A 15,877-nucleotide genomic window follows, 5' to 3' on the forward strand; every position below is an offset into this window, starting at 1 on the left:
AAGCGTGTTTTTGGAGATTTAGTTGCATTTCGAACATAAATGAAAGGAATTATTGTGGTAAAAATTGCTTTATATTTTATTATTCGGTTGCGAATGCTAAAAGTTCATACCAATGAGTAATGTTTTATTATAAAACAGGAACTATGTAATTTGGCCTCGTCACTATTCGTGGTATAAATTAATAAGTTAAACTCTAACTAACACTAATGAGACAAATCACACATTTTCTTCTTAATCGAGCAGAATTGCAATTGCTTGTTTGATACAGAACTAGTCCATCAACACCATTTGCTGTACGGTTTCCTCTGCGTATGAGTCTTACACACTATTTTTAGCCAAGTGATAAATTCACTTCCACAGTAGTTCTTTCAGAACTAAATATTCATCTAATACTAAACCATTCAGTTTAAAGCCGTCTCCAGGAAAATATCAAGTGAAAACACCTATAAAATCCTTCCCGCGAAGTTAATGGCACACCTAACGGCATTTCTTCAGTTGAAGCTAATCAATTTTTGCTTCTGTTTCCCATTGCTAACGTAATCTCGTCAATGCTCTTTCCTCGAGTCTCCGGAATGAAGAACGCATTGAAGAAAACTCCAAACATACAGCATCCAGCGAAGGTCCACATGCAACCGTGCATTCCAAGAACTTCTACTAACACCGGAAAATATTTGATCACAACGAAACTGACCACCCACAAGAAGGTGGTGCATAGTGATCCGCCGAAACTCCGGAGCTGTGAATAGAGACCAAAGTTTATTATTTGTTTTGAAACGATTCTCTGCAGTGTGTCGACAAACCTTGTGCGGTAGGATCTCGGACAATATTACAAAAGTCAGCGGAAGCAATCCCACGGAAGCGATGAATATCACAAATGACAAGCTAGCCACGGGTACCCAGCTGATCATACTGACATCGAATCCAACCCCTTTGAGATAGGCATGCACTCCCATGGCCGATAAACCAAAAGCTGAACCGAACGCAGTGATAATGTACAGTACCTTTCGATGATAAAAATTAATATTATTAGAAACACTTTCGGTAAAGGTGAACTTTTACGCAAACCTTTCTTCGGCAGCGATCCACGACCAGCGTAGATACGTAAGAACCAGCTATCTGAATGGCACCAACAATAATGGCAGCAATGTTGGGATCCAGTTCAGAACCAGCGTCTGCGAAGATTTGCGCTGTATAGTTGATGAGAGCGAAACATCCAGAGAACTGGTTCAAGGTGACCAGAACCATTCCGATGATGATTGCTTTTTTGGTGGAAAACGGAGCTGAAATTGGTAATGAAAGATAAAAAGAATTCATTCATGGAATCAGAGCTCTCGTGATATAATTACCGAAATCCGCCCACTTGATAGACGACTCGTCGTTAGAATCCTTTCCCCGGATTGCGATCTGACTCATCAACTTGTCCATCTCTTCCTTAAGCATTCCGGCATGTTCCGTTGATGATGTGTACCCACGCAAGTACTTCAGTGAGTTTTCGGCAGCTTCAATTTTGTTGCAACGAATCAAATGCTGAGGCGTTTCAGGAAATTGCATAAAACAAAGTAGGAACAAAATTGGGAGGAATATCAAGATGTACGAGGTGATATGGTACGACAGATATGTTCCCACGACGAACGAAACCAACGTTCCCATGTTGATGAACAGGATGAAGAACGTCCCAAGTGTTCCACGTATTCTACAATGAAATAAAAATGACCCCTAATTAGCCTGTAATGTTAATTTTAATTCTTTTGCATCAACAAACCTATCCTCCGCTATTTCAGTAACGTACAGCGGCACTAGCAAGAAAACTCCCGCAGCACCTAAGCCCGCCAAGACCCGTCCTGCATAGAGAATCTCCACGTGGCCTCCAAAAGCGATACATGCCCAGAAGCCAACCAGGGGTAGGGCGGCTATGCAGAGGGAAAACTTTCGGCCGAACTTATCGGCAGACCAGCCAAAAATCACTGTTCCGAAAATGGCTCCTACACACAGCAGTGACGCAATCCAGGTAGCTTGAATATCTGTTACCGGCCCGGAGCTGAGCGGGGAATCGGTTGAGATGAGCAGCGGTAAAAACGGCGACAACCATCCGATTGCCGTACCTTGGGCAAGGGAGATTATGTTTACTGTGGATGACAAAAAATGCAGATTTGATGAGATTAAATTAATTTCTAGACAAATTTTTGCATTTTTGTTCATTAAACATCAAGTACTCAACGAATATAGCTATCTTTCATGTATGAGTATCTTGTCGCGTGTGTCAAAAACAATTGTGGGAAACTATTTCTATTGTTATGTTGTAGAACGTGCTCATATTCCGAAGCTTTCATCCGCTTGAGCAAAGTAATAATCAGTGCAATTATCGTGTTTTCCTTGAACTTGGTATTAATTTTGCAGACGTTCTGAGAGCTACTGACGTCAGTCTGCAAAAGTACAAACGGATCCGATATATTGTAAGCACGTGTCGCAAAATCTTTGCAAAACACCCTGCAAAAACATTCCATTCGACAGAAGTGCTAATGTGCTCTAATTGGCATTGAATCTTCGTGAAAAATATTTGGGCAAAATGAAGCAAAACCAGCGTACTTATTATTCACAGTCTAGCAAACAACTTTTGAGCTTTATCATTTCTGTTGTTGATTTAAGGTGTTTGTTTATTTTTCCAGTTGTTTACAGAATACCCAGTAACAGCTTTCGCTCAAAAAAGCTTTCTCCTATCACATTTGATAAAGCTTCAATAGCTGATCGAACTTGGTGGAACTATTCGACTATCTCTGTAAAATATTTTTACGAATATTTGCAAAGTGAATCGAATAATCATAAGCCAGTAACGTTTGACTATTCCTTTGCAAAAAGTACTGCCGAAAATTTTGTAAAACATATAGGGTAGGGAACATATTTTAAGCAGTCTTAGGAACCGCTTGTGTATTCAGACGAAGTACACGAAATGTGTTGGGTGAAACTCAAACAGTAGTAAATCAATCTGTTCGCTATCGTGTTCTCTACCAGAACTTGTTTTCAGATTGTGAAACTAAGTTAGCAAACTTTGACAATCGTCAATCAAAGTTACGAATCGAGGGACACTATTCCAATCACCCCGAACCTATTTTAAGCAGTTTCCATCTGTTTTGCAGGCGTTTTTTTCAGCACCCGAAGTGGCTCCTGAATAGCTGCAATATAGGTCGATTTGTTACAATTGCAATTGTTCACAGATTTCTTTATGATTAACGGTATTACTTATATTCGTAAGGCAGCTAGACAATCAAAGTTTTCGTTTCCATCATTGAAATTGTCGATATTGATCAAAATGCAGGAGTTTGAGGCCTGTTTTCTTCGACTGATTAAAATAGGCGCTACTGCTTAAGCCGTTCCTTACCCTACCTAGCTGATTTTTCTCCTGTAGAGATATCCTCTATAAGCATTTTATGGTAATATTTCTGATTCTATCCCACTTCAAGCAAACTTTGTCCATTTCGACGGTTTCCTTACAGTTATGGACTCAAATTGTTTTTGTTTTCACACATAAGTTGACAATTACATATGAGAATTCGCGTAGGTGCGAACAGCTCTTTTACTTGTGTCAGGGCCAATAGCTATGGATGGGAACATTTTTTAAGGCACAGTTCAATAGTTATTGATTATTGCAATATATTGTGATGCAATTACGACATCAACGAAACATTTGGGCAAAATAAAAAAGAATTGAACTAGTGGAGAAAAAGATTTTTACAAAATGTTCAAACAGATTTATGGCGATATCGAGACAATACCAAAATTCACTCGACTTTTTTTGCCTAATTTGCATCGGCCTACTCCCGCCGCTATCGTGCTAATAATTGTTTTCCAGAGAGTGCTGATCCTGGCAGGACTCTAATTCACGATCCGTTAACAAATGGCCGGTTTGAAAAAAATAATATTAAAATTGAAAATTGATGATGCTTGTCTCTATTCAATCTCTGTTTCTTATTTTCCTTTCTTCTTTTCATTATCTCTCTCTCTCTCTTTCTTGGTGTCTCACTTCCACTTGGTCAGCCTTAACCCATTATTTCCATCATCTCTTCATCACAACCCTACGCTCCGCCAACTATTTATTCACAGCCCTTTGTGAGATGCAGAAGCGGGTAATCGGATGGCGGCTGGTTAACCCCAGAATGTGCAGGTTAAGAATCAAGGGCCGATCTTTAACATTAGCATTATGAACGTGCACAGCCCTCACCTCGGAAGTACTGATGATGACAAAGACGAATTCCACGCGCAGTTGGAACGTGAATACTATTGCTGCCCAAAACATGATGTTAAGATTGTCATCGGGGATAACAACGCTCAGTTCGGTAAGGAGGAGGAAATTAGACCGGTAATTGGACGATTCAGCGAACACCGGCTGACAAATGAAAATGGCCTAAGACTAATTGACTTGGCCGCCTTCAAAAACATGCCCAAGTAACACACAAAACATGATAGAAAGTAAGTTACAATGATAGTAGTCATACAAGTGTACTACAAGCGCATTTCGAAAACAAGCTCGTTTTTGCTGGTTTTGGAGATATTTTCAATGACATGAGTTCAACAATAACAATATCCTCACCACGGCTTTTCGTAAGACATTGCACCATCTAATAATAACACTACGTACCTGTATAGGGCTTTTACTTGGGACAAAGATCGTAGTATTCAGCAGCCAACATAAAATTACTTGATCAAATTAATATTTGAATTATTTGAAGGATTCATATACTTATTCGAAGCGGGTCAAAATGCGCCATAGAGTTCTCCAAGCGAAAATTCACGAACACTACGACACGGCCCGCTTTACACTGTATATTGAAATTTGTGAGAGTGTGAATCAAACTCGGTAGTTTTTTATTCACTCTTTTAGATGACAGTTCTCACAGGTGACAAAAAATTCTTACAGCTAACAAAGAAAAAACCGAATACATCGCACTAATACAAGCACGCCTGGAGAACTCTTTTAGATGACAAACAAAACGCTTGCAGTTTAACCAATATCACTCCAACTCTTGTCTTCGTATATCTAACAACATTTTTTAGTTTTTTTAGATTTTATATCCAGTTAGATCCAGATAACGTTGAAACTATGCGAAAACAATTTCAATATTCAAACGACAAAAAAAAACTCAATTTTTAAGGGTTGAATTTTATTTTATATCATCAAGTTATAATCAATTAAAACTGGTGGCAGTATAAAAACTATAGTCGATCTAGTTGCACTGCGCACACAATTGCGCATGCGCTGTTTAGCAGTTGTCATAGCAACAGATTTGCGCATTGCCGTAGGTTAGTACTCGAGATGTATTTTGTCACTTCATTGTATCAAGTTGGCTTGCTTTCATATATCATCGGTACTTGTTCTATAGCAGCCTACAATTTTCACGCTTTTCTGGTGATAGAGATGTCATGGAATAGGTAACGTCAACTATTCTAGCAGATTTTGTGCATTTCTAAGAGATTTGATATCAACCGAAATTTAGATTCCGAAACTCCAAGAACTACTTTTGTGCGTTTTTTCGTTGGTCAAAAAAGTGAGTGAGACCACTGTAAGTGGAGTCTTACCAGAAGTTCGATTAAACCTAAATTTTGGATGGAAACTTTTGTCGAGAAGACAAATTTGTTAAGCCCTCACGTTCGAATTAAAAAAGTGCCAAAAATTATCGATTTTTCGTGGGTTAACCTTTACACGCGCTGACGAAACTACTAATGCAGCATAAACAATAGTAGCCCATGCAGCAGAAAAATTGCGCTCGAACTGTAACGGCACCCGCGGTTTTTGGGTTTTAGTCCCACAGGGTTCCGTCACATTAGGTGGCGTATTTAGAACCCGGAAAGAAGTCGGTTCTCTACCGGATTCTTCGTATGTTGACATAGCTTTCAGCTGTGCATGAAAGCTGGTCAGAACTTGCTTACAGTTGATGCCACGTCTTCCGCTTGGCTTGGGTGACGAAAACCGCCACCCGTAAGCACAATTAATTAAACAAGCACCCGCGACACGGTACTTGATGGGCCGGTAACTCGTCGCCGCATGCATGAGGGTGAGTAACCGGTGTTGTTTACAAACACGACGGAGCGGCAGAGCGCACGGCTCACCACTCTCGGTAGAATTAGACTAAGTGGGATTAAACCCACGAATTAATGTATTTAAATAGAGAAAGGCCGAGGAAAGGTCATGAGGGTAACAAGGATAGATGGTGGATTCGCGAGGGGAAATTGTCTCTCGCGGATTCACTCCAGGGCTAGCGGTAAGGTAATTGTCGTTAATTAAATCAATCGTTGAGTAAATAAGATTCCGCGCGGACTAACTCGGCGCGTACAGGATTTTAGTGGTTTTCTTCTGGTTACAAGTCCTGGTAGGTCCTCGGAAAGGACCTACGCAAAACATTAAACGTAATGGTGAAAATAGTGAAGCTACTTTGTTCAGAAGTCTGCGCGTTCAAAGAGCGATACCCCGCCGAGTGCTATACGGACATCGTGCGACATTTTGTAGACGCCTTATACGCCAGTTCCGGCATCTACAACATTTTCGCACTATTGGACAACAATCGGAGCATCGAACGAAAGCCCGGTTCCGGACGGCCGACGACTCTGAACGACAAAAAGCTTTAAAGGATGCTGAAGAGGATGACCGAGGGAAAAGTGGATACATCGCTGCGTGCGCTTGGCCGTATGGTCGGTGCAACCGGCCAAACAGTAAAAAAGTACCTGTCGAACATGGACATACAGCGGCAATCCCGTCCAGGTGTCGGAGCTGCAGGCGGCAGCGGCTGAATAATATGGTCTAGTCGATTTTCCCAGCGAATCACAACGTGGTGGTGGTGATGAACGTTGAAACCAATCTCACCCTGAATGGCAACGACTGGCAGAGCACTTCGTATCCAATTTTTTCCTATACATTCCATTAACATCTTATTGTTGATCCCTTGGCAACGCCTTGGGTACACCGGAGATCACCTAACCAAACAGAAACTCAAATCGACCACGTTTTGATAGATGGTCGGCTAACATCGATTTGGACCACTACCTAGTGATAGTGTAGACACGCCAAAAACTATCCGTTGTGAACAACTTACGGTACCGTTGTCCGCCAAGGTATAATCTCACGCGGCTGAAGCAACCCGAAGTCGCCGAAAACTACGCGCTTTCTCTCGAAGCTGCACTGCCGGAAGAGCCCCTCTAGAGGTCTGCTGGAATACCGTCAAGTCAGCCGTCAGCAGTGTAGTGGAGAACGTCTTAGGTCGCGAAGTATCGTAACGAATGGTTTGACAAGGAATGTCGGCAGATATTGGATGAAAATAACGCAGCGCGGGCAGTAATAATGCGAAGAGCCACACGTCAGAACGTTGAGCGGTACAAACAGAAACGGAGACAGCAAACCCAACTCTTTCAGGAAAACCTGAATCAATCCACCTAGTGGTGCAGAAACCTTTGTTATACTAACTAGGGTAACGGGGGTATTTTGGCCAGCTTTGGGAAGTGTTCGCATAGTTCATTAAAAACAAATACAATTTTTCAACATAAATACCTACTCTATTATACCATTGTTAAAAGCTAAGTGTCTATTTTAATATACACCGTTCAACAATGCAATATATTGAAAAATATCCTAGAAATATCAAAATTTCTACGAAGTACTAAATACATATTTTGGTCCACTAAATTTTGACTTTGGCCCACCACTGTATTTACAGACGTGTATGGAAATAGTTCGGACTAATTATATTTAAGATCATCATCGGTATTTTTAGAGCAAAAATAGTGGGTTTGAGGAGAACACCCTTCTGCTGTGAATTTCTGTTAATTTTAGGCATCTAAAAATGAAATGATTTGGCTTATAGCGGTTTGACAGGCATTCTCAACCAATTTCATATCGTTAAATGTGATAAATTAAGAAGTAATTACCTGTAAATTGTCACAAGCTGCTTCTTTGTTCACGTGCAACGGCCGAACGGTAATCAAAGAGGTGTCAAAACTTGGCATGGTCAAAATATGTTTGCTTCAGAAAGAGGCAAACATATCTCGACAATACGTTTAACCACTTTTTCGATTTTTTCCAACATGTTAGAGTATACAAACTGTTTCTATGACATTCTCTTGATGTTACTACAACAACGAATTGATTCTAAAGCATACATATTTGTTACAATAGCTTCCGGACGTTGACTTGTATATTACCACTTCCTCTTGACTTTGGGTTGACTCAGTCATGACTTTGAATATGTATGAACTAATTCCAAAATAACACTACCTAGAGCCAGTTTTTCGCCGAAAATTATAGTGTAGTATGATTCTTAGGTGTATTATTCAATGTTGCATGCATATTTTTCTAATATTCATTGAATTTATCAGAAAAAATGCGTAAAATGTTACCGGGTGGGCCAAAATATGCATGTGGGCCAAAATACCCCCGTTACCCTACCTATTACTTTATACTTATCAGACCAGTAAACCACAAATCGTATACCAACGTAAGTCCAATTTCAATGAAGAATAAAAAGAATTTAAAGGATAGTTTTCAGAGGGTGAACCAAAAACGATCAATGAATTAAAGCTTGACGTGGGTTTCGCAAATATTATGGATGTTGTCACTGGAGTATATGAGTGTTAATTTTTCGATCACAAACCAATTTTTAAATGCTGGCTAGAAGCAACTCAAATTTTTTCTTGAAATAATCGAACGTGAGGAAACAGTAATAGATAACAATGATACTGATTTCATACTAGAACAGCAAATATGTATGTTAGTTTAATGCAGTTTTTTTTAAATCCCCATAAACAAGGTTTGAATATTACTTTCGCTCTATTTTTAGAAATTGCAGAACCTAGATTTATGAATCAGCATCTTATATTTTTTACGAATTGAAGCAAATTTCTAAAAACCTGTTTTTGAAAAATTATAGTTCAGAATTATACAGAAAAAAAAACTATTCATGAAAGTTGTCAACTTAGTTCTATCTCAAATGCATTATCTGAAAATGAAGGTTTTGTACGACATTTGTGAATTTTGGATTTTCAGAGTGTAGTCGAGAACATTATTCTTTTCGAAGGTCTAGGCTGTATGATAAAATTCGAAATGAAGACTTTACAAAACTTGCTGCGATAACGAGAAGCGGAATAACATGGATACTCTGTTTGCACTTAGTCCTAAATTAGAAAGCAATATTTATATCTTACATGAGAATAGTGTATCATATCATAGAGGTAAGTAACTTTTCACCTGCGCACACTAGTAAACGTGTATAGCCATGTACCATGTTTGCTTCAGTTTCACCCAAACTGTAAATCATAGCATCTCGATGTTCACAATTTCTCAAAACTTTTTCCTTATTTTGCCAATTACGTTCACCATCAACTGTAGATTCCTGTAGAGTTTTGGTAAAGCTTTTCAAAATATCTGCAATTGTGTTACATCTGAACACTGTGAGATCAGGTTTTGCTACAATGTTTGGCTGTAGCTGTAGAAAATTCTTATTCTTAAATCTGGGTTCAATGTACAATTTAATATATATATATATATATATATATATATATATATATATATATATATATATATATATATATATATATATATATATATATATATATATATATATATATATATATATATATATATATATATATATATATATTAAAAAGAAAGTGAGGACGGAAGCTTCTCAAGGCAGAAAAGGAGCTAAGTTAGCGTTGCGGTTTCCTCCAAAATCTAATTCAAATTTTTAAGAAAAAGATAAAGGGTAATATTTTTACACCAATAAAGACGCACTACGAAGAGTGTAAAAATTATGCAAAGTTGTCGAAGATTGTTGTTTTCTTTTGAGAAATAAATAGTGATACGAGAAAAAAAGACATAGAGGGATAGAGAAGAAGAGAGAGCAGGGAGAGAGATGAATCATCCAAAAAGTAAAATATCCCATGTCTGAAATATACTTCGGTCAAATTTTTACAGTTCAAGCTACACTTAGTATCATTTTTAAAGAGCTCTAGGGCGTTCATTTAAGCATGCGAACATTGAAATCGGAATATGCGTTCTGTAAAATGAGCGCTTATCTTGTCATTTTTTTGTTTCGAGTTGATTATACTATACATATAAACAACATATTTACACATACATACATACAGGCACACATTCACATACATACAGAAATTGTTCAGTTCGTCGATCTGAGTCGATTGGTGTATAACACATGGCTCTCCATGCCATTCATTTTGCCTTAAAAGTTAAATATCTTATGTAAAAAATACTCTTTGATCAATATTTCGAGAACTAAGCCAATAATCAAAAATCCACTCGGTAGCATTCTTGGGGAGCACAGTAGCTTTCATTTGCATATAAAATCATCAAATTCGGATATTGCGTTCTATAAGAAAGGTGCGTTAGTATTTTGCGGCACATACATACAGACAACATACATACACACACACACACACACATACACACACACATACACACGAACAGACATTGCTCAGGTCGTCGAGCTGAATCGAATGGTGTATACGGTTCGGCCCTCCGTGCCTTGGATCTATTTTGCGTTTTTCGACCGATTTTATAACCTTTGTTTAGTATAACAAAGGTAATAGTATAACAAAGGTAAAAAGGAGGAGGAAGAGTGCGAAGAACTACAACAGCTACCGCTTTCATGAGACACGAAAGTTCTATCAGAGATTCAACGCATCCCGCAAAGGCCTTGTTCCGCGAGCCGAAATATGCAGGGATGAGGAGGGGAATATCTTGACGGATGATCGTGGTGATCAAAAGGGGGAGACAGCACTTCGATGAACATCTGAATGGCAGCTTAAGAACAACAAGGCAGCTGGAAAGGACGGTATCGGAGTGGAGCTTCTCAAGATGGGCCCGGGCAAATTGGCCCGTTATCTGAATCAGCTGATTGTTAAGACTTGGGTAACGGAATGCCTACCGGAGGAGTAGAAGGATGGTGTTATTTGACCCATGTACAAGAAAGGCGACAAGCTAGATTGTAAAAACTACCGAGCGATCACTTTCCTGAATGCCGCCAACAAAGTGATATTCCAAATAATTTTCCAGTGGCTGTCACCACTAACCAACAGATTCGTGAGAAGTTACCAGGCCGGCTTCATGGAAGGTCGGTCCACAACGGACAATATCTTTACTCTGCGGCCGATCATTTTAAAAAAATGTCGCGAATAAAGAGTCCCTACGCATAATCTCTTCATCGACTTCAAAGTCGCTTATGACACGATTAATCGTGAAGAGTTATGGAGGATACTCGACGAAAACGGCTCCTCCGGGACAGATAAAAGCTATGATGGAGGATGTGTTAGGATTTCGGGTGGTCTATCCGGCCATTCGGATCCCGCAGGTGACTTCGACAAGGTGATGGTCTTTCCAGCCTGCTGTTCAATATTGCGCTAGAAGATGTTGTGAGACGAGCGGGAATAGACACGCGGGGCACGATTTTCGTTAAATCCGGTCTATTAATTTGCTTTGCGGATGACGTGGACACTGTTGGCAGAACATTTGAGGCGGTGGCAGATCAGTCCACTAGACTAAAATGAAAAGCAGAGAAGATTGGACTGAAGATAAATACGTCTAAAACGAAGTAAATGCTAGTGGGTGGTGCTAAACGCGACAGGACACGCCTAGTTAGTGTTGTGATAATTGACGGTGATGAGTTTGAGGTAGTCCACGAGGTCGTGTAGCTTGGTTCAATGGTAACTGAAAACAACGATACCAGCCGTGAGATTAGGAGGCGAATCATCAGTGGGAGTCGTGTCTACTATGCACGCAAAAGTTGAAGTCTTGTACAATCCTTGTGTCTTCCCGATTCGCACAAATGTTGCACAGAAATCGCACAATAAATGTGTGAAACGCATAACGCAACAGTTGTACTGCGAATACATCGACATAGAATGAAATCAGAATATGTATCATATACCGACACTTTATTTCTCACGACGAGTGTATTAGTGACTAGACTAGACACATCACATACAATTTGCAGGTTGCTCTTTCGCTTCTCTTTCGGTTCGGATTGCGACGCGCAAGGCGATAATTCGTTGCTTCACGAAATGAGCGAGACACCCGTGCTGTACATACTTGATACCATAGTGTTGTTAGTCTCACTCATACTGTCGGTGCGTGCTTGCTGCTATTCAGAGGAATGCATGAAGAAGAAAAAGTATCTTGAAAGCGTGTGTGCAAAAGACTTGAAAAGCGTAGCATATGTCTCGTCCTCAAGCAGAAAGGAGGAGAATGGTTTTGCTTCTCGCTCGCTTTGCAATGCTGCTTGATACCAGTTGCCCAACACGCAATCATTGTACTGGTTCCGAATTACATCAACAATTGCGCTAAAAACGCACAATTTTGTACTGGTTTCGCACCATCCAACTTTTGCGTGTGGGTTCCACAAAAAAAACTGTCGAAACGGCTAAGCTTCCGCGCAAAGTGCACCTTGTACAAAACGCTTATTAGACCAATTGTTGTCTGCGGACATGAGACGTGGACAATGCTTGAAGAGGACCTGTGAGTGCTCGGAGTTTTAGAACGACGGGTGTTAAGAACCATCTTTGGCGGTGTGCAGGAGAACGGAGTGTGGAGACGGACAATGAACCATGAGCTCGCGCAACTCTACGGTGAATCCAGCATCCAGAAGGTGGCCAAATCTGGACAGATACGTTGCGCAGGGCACGTGGCGAGGATAACGGACAGTTACCCAGCCAAATTGGTTCTCACCTCGAATCCAGTTGGTACGAGACGAAGAGGAGCACAAAGAGCAAGGTGGTTAGACCAGGTGGAGCATGATCTGGCAAGTACGTAGTGCCCGCGGGATCGAAGGCGGGCAGCCATAGATCGATCAAGTTGGCGGAACTATGTTGTGCATGCCATGTCTTAGGACGTACGGCCATTTCAGTAAATAAGTAAGTAAGTAACGAAGAGTTTGAATTCTTAGATTCATTCGTCTCCGGTTTTCGTAACACTTTTTCACCTCACCTCAAATAGATTTCAAATTCAAGGGTACTTCCCCTCATAAGCGTAACGCAGTTTATGGATGCCGCCTTATGTTTTTCGATCGGTGTGTTCGATCAAATTTTTATTCGGTAATAATTCAGCTCCAACAATTTCTTAGAACGTACTCTCCGTTATCAAATTACGCAAGAAATGTGTCATTAAATGTGTTAAATAATATTAATATTTCACTCGCTGACTCTCCCAGAATTATGAGCCAGAGTTCATATTTTTGTTTCGAAGACAAAGATATTTTTTTCAAGTAATTCCGATAAAGAGGTTAACGATATAATAATAATATTAAATCAATTGAATTAATACATTATTACGTCTTTTTAAACAGGTTTTTTTTCAAAATTTTAGTTTTTCTTATGCTTTGAAAATTTATATGTTTTGACAGTAGGGATCTTATAACTCAGTTGGTAAGAGTACAGCATTCCAAGCTGGAAGGCAATAGTTCGATTCCCGAGACAGTCAAATATCTTTTCTCGTTCGGTTGTAGCGGTTTCTAATAACTGGTAACTTTTGTTCCCAAACTACGGACTAGACTTCGAAACAAAACCGAAATGTAGTCGAATCTGGCCGGACTTAGTACGCTTCCGATGTCTACAGATAATTTAAAATAAAACCAAATTTTTAATCTATTCATTTTCTCAATGAAAACAGAAACAGTTTTGGATCGATTTTAATCGAAACTGGACTTCAGATGAACGCACTGAAAATCGCGCCTCCCCTATATTCTAAACTACTGACTTTCTCGTTGGAAACGTATTTCAATACGCTGTGTTTTAATAATCTATCAGTATGCAAATTGCACTGAGAGAGTAATTACAGACCAGACAGAAATTGTGAATGTATTATAATTGAAACCTTACTGTTTCGCTAAGAAGACTTCGATTTTAAAAATAGATAAACTTTAAAATGATAGGTTATCTGATTAGAATCAAAACGTTAAAACTAGTAAACTAAACTAATAAAAATAATACACTAACACAATATACATTAAAATACGATTGATCATAAACCATTTTATTCGCCGGATCATAACCAGTCTGAACAAGTTCAATGGCGAGAACGATCTTCCGCGAGAGTGTTCGTATCTGTGTCGCGAATGTTACGAGCTATCAGCTAGATTTCACGCCCAATTCAAATTTCTCGGGGCCATTCATAAGAATACTCGATTGCTTCATTCAGCCAACGGAGCGCTTTGTTCGCCTCGAATGCACTTCAAGAGCATTGCGCTGGTTATGTATTCCGTACAATTCCGTGTAATAATTCCGTACATTCTTCGTCGGAGTCCAACCCAATATACAGATTAGTTGAGGCATGATATAATAACCTTATTAGTTGCATCAATGTCATCGCACCGTTTTGCACAATGGCTCTGCTGAACGAGTTTGATACAACTTTGTCGTATATAATGTGGCTTTGTGAAATGGTATCGTGCCGCGGAAATGTCACAGTCACCACTAATGAAGTGATAAGCAAACCAGTCAATGGAAGGCATTAAAAATAATATATTTTCTGTAGTACAACCCGATGAAAACAATACCTGGCTAAACAATTTTGATTTTAACAAGATATACGGTTCTAATAAGAATGGCCAAGAATTAATTGTGCAATGCAGAACATCATCAATTTCCGTTGTGCGCGCGCTAAAAAGAACACAGCAGGGCTGCCATGGTCATCTTCAACATCTATCTTCAAACGAAGCAATGAGCTTCGCTAATTTGCACTTAATTTGTTCAAGTGTGGTGATTGCGAAAACTACATTCGCGTAAAATTCTACTATCATCATAATCAATTGTGACAAATGTTTCGATAAAAATAGCGTCCGTATGACGTCACATTAGCCAATTTTTCGGACGGCCATAAAAATCATACCGCATTAAGCCCGGCCGTTCAATTGGTGCTCGGATTAGTCTAAATCCGTGAATGGCCTTTTGTGCTGCTGTTGGAGATTCCTCAGTCGCGGCGGGAGGAGAGGTTGATTGCGCGCTACTGTTTTCTCAAAGCATTGTGATTCGTAATTGAATTTACCCCCGGCGTCCGTCATTTCCGAGCGTGTTGAGGTTCACAGTTTCTTAGCATTGAACTTGCAGCTCAGAATTTAAGCATATCATCGCACGTTCCGCGCTCGGCCGTTTGATAGCGATCGTCATGAATACAGCATTTCGTGTTTGCATTTGTATCTACACTGCAGCAGGCAGGCAGCGGTGAGCTAGAAATAAATCGTTTATGCTTTTCGATCACCAAACAAAACACTGTGAACAGGTGTTGCTGACAGCGCAGTATGGTGGAAGCGGGTGGGGAGGGAATCGTTTTCGGTAGAGTTTTGGCTTAACTGAAGTTTCGGCTAGCGGTCCAACAAGCTTTTTTGCTCTGAAAGAACAGCGTGTGACACGTGTTATTTGTTTAGCTTCGATAGTAAAGAGCGATTTGTGATCTCCAGTAGAGTAGATCAGCTATAAATATCTGCTTATAAATTGAAACTGCAAATTCATTCCTAAACTAGCCTTTGAAGCTATTTAAAAAAATGCACATCATTGTGCATCCAGATTATACAGAACACAATTTCAACAATTTTTGTACGACGTAATAACTCCCTTGAAAGCGTTGCTGAGACTCAAGGATATGTGCTATGGTTTCTGAAAAAAATCTGTGCATACAACATTATCGGCATTTATAGTTCTACCTTGAAATAGTACTGAAGTTAGAAGGTCAACTTTAAATTTATTATTAAAATTGACATTCAAACATAAAACGCTACTTAAAGTCTGACGAGTGTGGTTCTAGCGCTGTTGAGCTTAGTAGCACAGCAGTTTTTGGTAGAAAAATACAGTGAGGTTGAAATAGATTCTAATGAGGATAAATTTCGTAGAG

At 39.6% G+C, this 15,877-nt stretch overlaps 1 protein-coding gene across 1 annotated transcript in view; it reads right to left on the minus strand.

Annotated features, from left to right (window-relative positions):
• Positions 1-49: 49 nt before the first annotated feature.
• The window catches only part of LOC129730379 (facilitated trehalose transporter Tret1-like), a 30,281-nt gene continuing 14,453 nt past the window's right edge, over positions 50-15,877 (minus strand). The window contains exons 2-6 of the mRNA XM_055689665.1: positions 1,763-2,126; positions 1,347-1,693; positions 1,066-1,280; positions 801-1,001; positions 50-736 (exon numbers count right to left, since the gene is read on the minus strand). Of these exons, the coding sequence (XP_055545640.1) occupies positions 506-736; positions 801-1,001; positions 1,066-1,280; positions 1,347-1,693; positions 1,763-2,126 (1,358 nt within the window). The 3' untranslated portion in view covers positions 50-505. The remainder of the gene's footprint in view (positions 737-800; positions 1,002-1,065; positions 1,281-1,346; positions 1,694-1,762; positions 2,127-15,877) is intronic.

The sequence above is a fragment of the Wyeomyia smithii genome, chromosome 3, assembly GCF_029784165.1.
Source record: "Wyeomyia smithii strain HCP4-BCI-WySm-NY-G18 chromosome 3, ASM2978416v1, whole genome shotgun sequence".
NCBI classification, from domain to species: Eukaryota; Metazoa; Arthropoda; class Insecta; order Diptera; family Culicidae; genus Wyeomyia; species Wyeomyia smithii.